Source organism: Elaeis guineensis, chromosome 1 (genome assembly GCF_000442705.2).
Source record: "Elaeis guineensis isolate ETL-2024a chromosome 1, EG11, whole genome shotgun sequence".
In the NCBI taxonomy this organism is placed as follows: Eukaryota; Viridiplantae; Streptophyta; class Magnoliopsida; order Arecales; family Arecaceae; genus Elaeis; species Elaeis guineensis.
In genome coordinates, this window is record NC_025993.2 from 134,281,046 (window position 1) to 134,292,023 (window position 10,978).

At 42.7% G+C, this 10,978-nt stretch overlaps 1 protein-coding gene across 1 annotated transcript; it reads right to left on the bottom strand.

Annotated features, from left to right (window-relative positions):
• Positions 1–285: 285 nt before the first annotated feature.
• Positions 286–6,741, bottom strand: LOC105060395 (auxin response factor 2B). The gene is made up of 15 exons (XM_010944076.4): positions 6,328–6,741; positions 6,118–6,230; positions 5,837–5,932; positions 5,694–5,747; positions 5,412–5,567; positions 5,234–5,318; positions 4,555–4,645; positions 4,307–4,471; positions 4,014–4,133; positions 3,824–3,899; positions 3,577–3,748; positions 2,534–3,489; positions 1,581–1,771; positions 1,299–1,495; positions 286–790 (listed from the first exon to the last, which is right to left on the bottom strand). Exons 1-14 carry the CDS (start codon positions 6,470–6,472, stop codon positions 1,315–1,317), a joined length of 2,601 nt encoding a protein of 866 aa, XP_010942378.1. The 5' UTR covers positions 6,473–6,741; the 3' UTR covers positions 286–790; positions 1,299–1,314.
• Between the last annotated feature and the right edge of the window lie 4,237 nt (positions 6,742–10,978).

Sequence of the window (10,978 nt, forward strand, 5' to 3'; positions counted from 1 at the left end):
TGAAATGAAAATAAAAATAAATACACTAATCCCAAGAAAGAATAAAAACATCATAGTCCCCTAACAATTCCGATACCAATCACTAGCCAAACATGTTAATAATTCTGATACCAATCACTAGCCAAACATGTTACAAAATACAGCTATTCCAATCCATTCCGATTTCAATTTTAATCACGAACCAAAAGAATTGGCTGATATCTGATCATAACAAATCCAAATGATCAGGCATTACGAACTTTATAAAATTACAGTGTGCGCAGGTCTCCGACATAGAATTTACAGTTAGTTAACAAGGATTATCAATATTGCACAGCCATGTATGATTTTATATCAGTTCAACATTATGCGCTTGATCAGGTCGGGTTCAATATGTGCCTGACAGTCCACTGTTCACCACCCAAAAAAAAAGAAAAAGAAAAAGCTCCCAAGACAGCGAACAGCTCAAAGGATAAAAAAAAACAGTTTGGGACGCATTAAAATTGTTAATATGAGAGGCTGACAATAGATATTTACATGGTAGATTACGGAGGACCAAGATCTCCCTGACCTTTCTTCAGGATATATATATTTGATAGGAGGCAGCCAAATTTTGCGAGCAAAAATCACAATACAACCAAAACTGTTAGTACCTAAAGCAGTTGCGTTGCCCCAGCCTCCAGTGTAAGCGCCACCAATAGGAGCAAGATGGGGCCTTCCCATTTCACATCCTATATTCCAATACCTCCAGTCTGGCCCCACCTCTCAAAAGCTTGTCCCAACCATGATTTCCCCTCATCTTCAAAAAGACCTGCACAAGACCACAGGCAGAGGTGGATTTCCTATCTGTCATGACGCTCCAAATGAAAATTGAACAGAACGCTTCATACTCAAGGGAAAGAACAATCTTGTTCCAATGCATTATTTATCATGATCATCATCCTCATGAATAGAGAATTATCTGTAACGGAACCTTTTTGAGAAAAAAGGTATTCTTGGACATAGCTACCAATGGAATATCATGCTAAGAATAGGATTGCCTGCTGGCACCGATTGTATTGTAGTTAAGACAGAGCCACTTGTCTCTAGCAAAGACACTGATTCAATTTAAATAACCAGAGATGATACAAAACCAACGCTCTCTATTTCGGAAGATGTTTAGCTATCAACACAGTTTCCCATTGATGACCTAGCGAAAAAGAGAGCCACTAAGATGGTTACTCTGTATAGCTATCGACACAGTTTCCCATTGATAACCGAGGAAAAAGAGAGCCACGAAGATAGTTACTCTATAAGTTCAGAGAAGCAAAGCCACTCACGGTGCCAATTCCAGAGCTAGCAGCTCTTTGGATGAACCGAGGAAGCAGGCGCTTGGCCCTTCCTTTCTTTAGCAGCTGTTCTTTCCTCAGAAGTAGCTGGACTCTCTTCAACTCTGGAGGTTAGTGTTCCTGGATTCATCCTCTGGACCTCCTCTCGTGTGTAGATGAAGATCTTACGAACCATGCTGCAGAATTCACTGTTTGGACACCAAAAGGTAAGTCAAATTGCAAGTCAAAGTTACAGCATATACACAAAGTTAAGAGTGTGTCAAATGTACTTACCGCCAAGGATCATCTCCGACAAGCATCATATCACCCTCATTATCAGTATACACAACCAGCCAATTTTTGTTGGGAGACATCAATTCACCCTGAAATTCAAACATCCGATCTAACTCAGCGAACAAATCATTGTAGCCATTGAACTTTGTAAGGTCCACAGATCTCCCAAGAGCAATTCCCTGCTTATGCACCTGAAACAAAGATACAATTGTCCCCAAGGGTTCAGTCCCAGTCAGTGAATCTGAAAAATGTGAAACTTCGCATGAATTTAGGATCAAACAGTTGAAAACAATTTTGCTGACATTCTATTGGATGTCAAGGAGTAGGAGAAAAAAATCCATAGTTACGACAATACCTGTCCCACAATTATCATGATATGAAATTTGGTTTCAGTTTTGCTACACTAATCCACTAAACAGGAATGTATCAGATGAAACTGGTCAAAACACACTGCGGGATTTGGTTGCTGAAAAAAAGCTTTTTGGTCTTGGCCAAAATTGGAATGTTGTTTCACGTAAACCAGTCATATTTTGGGTGAAACCAAAATATGTTTCGCAAAGAATTTCTCAAAATAATCAACAAAACAGAGAAATCCAATTTATCAAACATATCATTTGATCATTTAGAGATATTTAAAGCAATGTAAGCAATTAGATTTAATGTCCATAAAAAAGAAAAATCATATGAAACATGATTTCATAAGATACAATACCCTTCCTGAATGAAGAATTTGAAAATCTTATCCCTATAAACCATTCCACTCTGGCAATGCTTTAAAACTGACCACTGCTTAATCATTCTTAAATTACTAATATCAAATAATTCCAAATTGTAGCCGTGTCGATTTAACTAATATTTAATCAAATAGCAACAAAGGGATGCAACAGTGACAGCAAAAAGGAACCACAAAATCAGCAAGCATGCATAGCAAATGGGAGCAGAGAACAAATAACCTTTGTGCAACTTCTCGTCGAACCACCGTGCTTGCTCTGCATGTCTTTAGAAGTCTGTGAGCAAGGCTGAAAATTTTTCTCCCGCTCACTACCTACTGGAGTAAGATCTGCTGACTTTATAACTTTGGATGGCTCAGAATATTTGTTAGGCTCTATGGCCTGTAGCTGGTTCAAGGATGCAGTGGCATGACAGTGTGGCTCTGGCTCATGGGTTGAACCATTCATTTGCTGTGATGTTACCATTTCCGATGCTGCCGGGTTGCTATTAAGATGAAAACCAAAGAGCTTGCAGTTGCCACTAAATTTGGGTTTTACCACATCATTTTCTGCTGCCACAGAGGGTTGAGGCTTCAGCACCCTTGGTTGTGAGGGGTTCTCCATTAATGAAGTTGGCAGCAAATGTGCCAAACAGTTTGGAGAGTGTTGTTCAATTCCCAGACCCGGTGGTGCAGAATAGCCTACCTGCCCTACGAACCTAATATTTGCAGTTTTCTGATACGATTGTTCACCAGGTTGTGCAGTCATTTTCAAGTTAGGCTCATGTGAAGCATAGGATGAATTTGGAGGCATTAAAGACCACTGGCCTGGAAGCACATTGCAAATTCCTTCTGGATCTTGAAAAAAACTCTTCAAGAGACGGCTGTCACCAGGATTTTTTTCAAATAATGTTGAGCTGAATCCATGTGAGTCGTGAGTCGGCCAAAATCCTGGCAACATATCCATATAATTTGGTTCATGCCGTACCATTTGCATCCATTTTTCTGATCCCAATCTTCTCTGAACAGAAACATCAGTCTTCTCTTCATCACATGATGAAGACCACATAATGGGCTTCTGTGCAGTGTCTGACTTGCTATTTTCAGCAAAACTGTTTCTCAAGGTCATCACTTCTTGACCTTGCAAGACCCTTGGAGTTCCATGTGAATGGGAAGGGTCTATGTTGACTTTAGATGCAGCTGACAGAAAAATATGTCAAAGTTGAGCTCAGCATGAAAGAGATCATGATGTCTTAAACTCTGTAACAAGACATATGCATAAAGTACCTTCTTTTGTGAGAATAGATGAATCAGGTGAGCATGGCATAACATTGGATCGCGGCCTCTTAGACCTGGGCATCGGCAGGGGATTAATTGGAGGAGGGGTCAAAGCAGGTTCAATTTTCCAAGGAGAAACTCTCTCTGGACGAGGAATGGAAGAGGTCTCATCCCATCGCACCTAAAATGAGAAACAGATATAGATTACATTAAACAGAATAATTACAAGACAAGGTAAATCTTTGAGTAATGTTACCTTAAGACATCTCCATTTTGATCCAGGCCACCTGTTTGAATCTGCATCTTCTATGCCAACAATGGTTCCAGTGAACCTGACATGATTTTAAAGGCCATGATAAGATAAAATATACACTTTCTGTAACCAAATTGGTCTTGGAATCAATAGAAATCATTTGCCTTAATTCATGAAGGAAAACTGTGTATACCTCTGCTCTGGGGCCTCTTCACCTTCAAATCTCATTTTGAACCTCATTCCTATGGAATGGTTGTTCTTGAGGGATTCCATATATTGATCACATGGAACAATGAAGTCAGAAGGGCTTGTCCTGTTAGAAAATGAACTCAAAATTAATAGACCATGATCAATAAAAATGCCAAATAGAAGTCGAGATATTCTGCGAAATACAAGTACGTTCCGTCCTTAAAAACACTGGCAGAAATATGACATGCTTGCCATCTTGCATATGACATTATGCGTGAAAGAGCACTGGCTACAGACCTTGGTTTATAGTAGACTGTGAACATGGTCCCTGTGTTGACAGCATGCCATGCAGTTGCTAGGACGCCTAGGTGCATACTGTGACTGGATATGACTGAAGAGGGAACGTTTGTCTGTTGTCTCATCGCACGTCTCACTCCAACACGTAGTTCACCATTCTCACCTCTGCCAGCCACACAACACTTAATGTCCAGCATCAAAAATAAGCTAATCTTAGCATTCGACCAAAGGCAATGGAGATAACAGACCTTAAGAAAATAAAAGCATCCCCAGCGACAAGCCTTTTGGAACTAACAAAGACACTCCAACCACTCTGAAGCAGGTGTCTCCTTGGTTGTCCTAGAGTTTCAGAAACCAAAGAAAAGATCACAACATACACATCTGAATATAATTATGCTAACGGTAGTTAAATATACTCCCTAAATACCAATAAAAAACAGATCAAATAGAGAACTATCCCCATCATGCAAAACGACTCCATTTTCAGGTGAACCAGTTCCAAAAAATAAAGAAAAATCAGCACACCACCTATTTTCGGCACTTAGTATCTCTTATAAAAGATGCTTGGAGAGGATTCACGATTCACAATCATCATGAAATGTCCCCTAAAGAAAAGGGAAATAAGAGGATTGCCCAAAGAACAAATTTAGCATTAGATCGCTAAAAAGCTCGACTCATAATCTCTACGAGAAGTTCCAAGGGAGGTACCACTAGACCGGTGAAGCCCGCAAAACAAAACCTTGCATACAACAATTGGAAGAAATAACCAACAATCCAAGCAAAAGAAGCAAAAATCCAAGTGTATGAGAATACCCTTAAAATAACCCATACGGATCCCAAAGTTACCATGGGAAGAGTGCGTGATTAAAGAAATTCCTTTTATCACAGGATATTAAGATAAATAATAAAACAAGAAGCATGGATTACCCCGAAAAATGTGACGTAAGCGCCACTCGATCCCATGCAAATCTTTTGCCACCAGCTCTTGAGTCGGTGGCTGCCGGCACATATCCTGATAATAGAAAGAAGAGACTAAATTGAGAAACCCTCACTCTCCAAAATCCTCATCAATCATGACAACATCAAACAAGACTGACACCCTTACCAGGGGAGGAAGGCACTCATCGGCGTGCCTTCTCAGCACCGAGAACCCACCATGGGTGCTTGTATCCGATGCTGTCAGGGTCTTACAGAAAGAGTGCACACGAGGCCGTGGTGGTGGGGGTGGAAGCGTCTCCTTCTCCACCGCGTTCTCATCTTGCTGATACCATATATTTAAGAGTAAAAACGCCCAAAATACTTAGTTTCTTCTTAAAAATTCAGCAAATTTTGGCCATAGATGGATCGAAGGTAAAGATAAAAAGGCTCTTAGATTACGAAGCAGTACCTTTTCGGGGAGCAAAGTCACTTGGGCAAACACCTCATCTGTGTCCGGCTCGGCCTATCAAACGAAAGGAACCACAAGGCAATGACGGGAAGAGATTAAAAAACCAAAATTTTCAAAAAGCAGAGAAAGTTGAAATGGATTACCTTCAACTGCACGTTGATCACCCGGCAAAGGATCTTGGACGGAAGGTTGTAGACGGGCATCTGCTGGTCCGCTACCTGATTCGTCGAAGCCTCAACCTAGTTCACCAAAAGAACCGGCAAATCTCAGATTGGGGAAAACCCATGAGAAAACGCTCTACGGCACAAAATCAAGTACACAAATCCCGCGAGGACGAGAGGAAAACCGTAAAATCCTAAATCTCTAGAGGGAAAGTGAGGAATTCAAAAGGAACGGAGCTTCTTCGAGGGGTGAGAAGGCTTACTTGTTCTATATGCCCCTGGGGGAAGTAGAAGACCCTCTCCCCCACGCGAGGAACCGTCACCAGAGGCCCGGCACACGCATGCCAGAGCTCGGTATACAAAGCATCCTCCGACTCTGGAACAAAAATAAAACCCAAAATCAGCACAAAACCCAGACGAACGCCAACACCCAGTTTCCTCCGGCCACTGCCGGAGATCCATCCGGATCCCACCTTTCCCAGCCATCGGAGCAGCTCCGAACCCCTGGCCAGCCTCCACCACCACGCCGCCGCCCTCGTTGGTCCCGCTGCACCCAGACGAGAAGCTCTCCCCTCTTCCATTACTCCCCTTCACCACCGACACCTCCGACGACGCCATCCAAATCCTCTCCAAATCCCCAGATCTCTCTTCCTCCACCGATCCAACTTAAACTCCAAATCCAACTCCCAACCACCTCCAAAACCCCCAAATCCACCAAGACCGAAGCCGAAACCGGGCCCTAACTCCGAGAAATCAATTCGAAGAATTCTTCACACCAACCCTGGAATTATCTCCGATCGCTTTCAAACGCCTTCCAATCTCCTCGAGTTTTCCCCCGCCTTCTCCTCACCTCTCTCTATCGTGGCTTTTGTTTTCTTTTTTCTTTTGGGGTTGGGAGGAGGGGGAGTGGGGGAGATAAAAGAGACGAGCTCCCTGTGAGCCAAGAACGAGAGAGACAAGTCGTCCAGCTGCCAGCGCGGGCGTGGTACAGTCGTCGGACTGGGGGTGCGCAGGGCCTTAACCCGGGTCAAAAACCCACCATGCAATCATTTCAACCACGGTCAATCCCCCACCACCCTGTCCTGGCGTAACGGCACGCCGTTACCGTTTCGACGCTTGGCAAACATTCAGCGAGTTTGCTCAGCACAATTTTAACGGCCATAATGCTTAATAACTCCGTGTAACGTTTTCTAAAAACACACGGTGGACGTAGATAGTATGCGCTTTGAATTATCATGACCATCTTTAGTTATTATTTTCCATCACTATTTGCTCGTTTAAACTATTCATCGATGTAAAATATTTTTTTTAATTTTCAACAGCATATATCGATATAATTCAATTTAATCAGAAATACTAATATCAAATAAATATTTACTATTTCACTTTTTCATGATTATTATATCAATCATTTTCTATTTATATTTAAAGTAACGGTAGGAAAGAAAAAATAGTTAAAATTTTGTTAAATAAAAAAAAACATCTTCATTGAGGTCTCTATTATGTAAAATCCATTCATATCATTTAAATTATTTATTTATAAATATTATCAAAATAGTAGCTACTAGATAGTAAGTGTTATTTATTAGCTTAATACTTACTGATTAGTTGATAATATTCTAATCTTTCTTATTGTTAATATTAATTATATAAAAATTTTGAATTATTTAAAAATTTTTAATTTCATCTTGACCTTCAATTTAGTATAATTAAATTAGTCAACTTTTAAATTTATTTAATTTGAACTCGAACTATGGATTATGTCTAGTTCTATGACAGAATTATAATGTGATGTCATCTTATAAATTATCTCTTTTTACCATATAAGAAGATAATGTGGCGTTACATAACAATACTATCACATTAACAAAATAAAATCCACAACCAAACTTTAAAAAGAATTTAAAAATTAGATAATCTAATTGTACTAAATTAAAGTTAAAAAAATTAAAAATTTTTAATTAATTCAAAACTTTTTGTATAATTAACTTTATTTTTACAAAATGGATTAGTCATGTAAATGTTATCTAGTTTAGTTGTTAATGAGCTGCTAACATAAGGCCATGAGTTAAGTTTTTTTTTTTTTTTTTTTGATAAAGAGTTAAGTATCCTATTAAGCACCATAAATGGAAGACCAAAAAACCGTTATCATGTTGCAACGTCCGTGAGTCCGAACCCTGCTTCCTGGAGTGGAAACAGTTCACGGCGTCAATACACGTCTGTTTGTCTCACGGAGCGCCTTTGTCGCTTCATAAACAGGCAGGGCTTTCAAACCTAATTTTTTATTCCTAAAATTGTTAATATTTAATTATTTATCCGCTAACCATGGTTTCCTTTTCCTCCTGCGTCCATCGGCACGTCCATTGACGAGGACACGTGTCGAAATCACATTGGGTGTTTATGGGCCCCACCGTCCTATTATTGCTCACCCACCCGTCGACGCCGAACGCGGGTTCCTGAGATCATATCCCAAACTCAGGGACGGACTCACGTGAAGCCGAGACGCTCTCGTCCGAGGTAACGCCCTTGTTCCGCTTAGCCGGCGGGCTTGCCTGTTCCGTTATTAACACCAAACCCAATTTCTTGCAGGTGTTCCAGTTTGTCGATGGCTAGGTTGGATTCAACACTACTTGGCGCTCAACACATCATCGCTTAAACTGTTCTCCGTATCATCAGGAGTCAGGACAGCTGATTCAAGTCCGTTTTGCTCCACCTTTGAACGGCTTGTAGCACGTGCGAGAACACATGAGACCTGTCGCCTTCCGAGTCTCCAGACGTGCGGAGTCGCACGTTTAGTAGGTGTCGCAAGTTGGGGACCGTCGGTACATTCAAAAACGGGCCCGTGAGGAAGACTAGTTGCCTTCCCGGCACGTCTTTGGCGACTCGGCCGCCTCTCTTTACCGCCGAACGCTCTATGGATAAAGCAAACCACCGTAATGGAAACAGTGCTTTTCAACTTTTGTAAATGATGGCAACATAACAGCGGTATCCTTTTCTCGCTGCCAGCGCACCATACTTTTTCTTCGTTTTCTAAACCATGAAGTAGTTCTGTTACTAAAGATCCATTACAGCAGAAAGAAAGGCAATTAGTAAAATCCATCACTTGTATTATCTGAAACCATTACCACCGTTACTATGAAGTTGTAACGGCCGTTCCTACGAGAAATGCAACAGAAGAAGAACCACAGGGTAACTGTATGGCCCAAAAAGCGCGGCACGCCGGAGAAGATAAGATTCGGTTGTTGTTGGGTGTAGAAGTGGGGGAAAGCTGTGGTTGCTAGTGTGGGAACGGGAACGTTGTGGCTCGAGATATCCTCTCCCGAGGAGGTGGGCCCACCGTTGTCCCCGCCCTAGGCGACAGCTACGGCGCGAGGCGCGGGCCCCACCGGCTGCCCCCGCCCATTGGACAAGTCCGGCCCGGGCGGACACGGGCTCCGAACCAACCCCCACTGACAGCCCACCCGCAGACCGCATGCATGCCCCAACCCACTCAACTTTAAGCAAAACCCTCCCCACGGACGCCAAGCTTCATTTAATTTTAGTTTACGGGACTCCAAACCCCACCCCACACCACCTCGCTACCCTATCCCGCCCAACCAACCAGATATCGATGAGTGTCTCCGTAAGCCCTTGAGGACCCGGTGACGGGGGACGTCTGGGTGGCTTTGCAGGTGGCGACACGGCATCTGACGTCATATTTTCGATTTTTTTAAAAGACTTTAAATAGAATGGGCGTGATGCCTCGCCCCACGGCTCCCCGGTAATGATGCGATAATGATGGGCGATTAGCACGGGGTTGGTGCCGGGGGACAAGATAATCTAGGCACCGTAACCATTACTCTAATTTTAACCTGATGGGATTGGGATAAGGGGCGTGGGATAGTATAATTGGAAGCAACGGAAGCCCAGCAATCGCGACCGGTCGAATTAATTTCGGAGAAGATATACAATTAGGAATTAATTTTGATCTTATTAACTATCGAGATTATTAAGATCAGAAGGAGAGTAGGTGGTGATGAACGTTGGGGACCACGGGTGATCGCTGTCAGAAGGGCACGTGACTCCACGTGTACGGTGGTAGAGGGGGAAATAGGATGGACGGTCGGGATGTGATGCCCTGTGGTTTAGGGGTACAACGTAGGGGGACCACGGAATTCGGAGGCTTGGGGGTGGGATCGTGGGCCGTGCCTCGAGATAATTTGGCGCACGGAATTAGAATTTGGCACTTGACTCGGTTCGTGGTCTATCTCGGTTTTGTTTCCGTGAAGCATCAGTCCTCTAGTATTTGACGGTCGAAATCTCGACCGTCCAATTAGTCCAATAAAGCGAACAGTTGACCAATCAGACACCGCCCTGTCATCGAAAAAAAAAGATTAGATGCTGGCTGATACGAGACAGACAGCAGGACGAAAACCCCAAGCTTTTGCTGTGTGTCCTGTCCCCCTCAAAAACGATGTGGACGTGTGGTCCATGAACTCGTGGTTTTAAGTGCACGAAGGTAGTACACTCAGTATTCCACGGTCTTAAAGTTAAAGCCACACCAATGCAATGGACTAGCTTCGTCCCCCTTGCCATGATATCACGATCAACCTCCATGAAAGCCGTGACCCCACAGATCAAAAGGTCCAGACCGTTCTCCAACTCGATTCTCGTGGTGGGCCCCTTCTACCAGCCAATTATAATGTCCCATGTCAGCAGAAGTTGCTGTTCCGTGACGAGACGAGAGAGAGAGTATCCGCGGCGCACAAAGAGGGTACACACAAAGATGGAGGGGCATTTGACCACCGACAACGGAAGCTAATTGGCTGAAAAAACGAGGTACACCACGCCATTCAGACCTTTTTTTTTTTTTTTTTTTTGTTTCTGCGAACCTCGTTCATCATCATAGCGCTCGTCTTTGATTGTCGACCAACTTATCTCGTCTTGGATTATTTTTGTGATATACCGCCGATGGATGCACTTAGTGTAGGTATAATTTCTCAATCTCCACCACCAGCACTAATATATATCCGACCACAGCTCCGACTAGAAAATATTTATTTTGGATAATTTTTTCAATTCAATGTAGATCTCTTTGCCATATGTTGCATAATACGTTGCACAATATGCATCATTCATCGCATC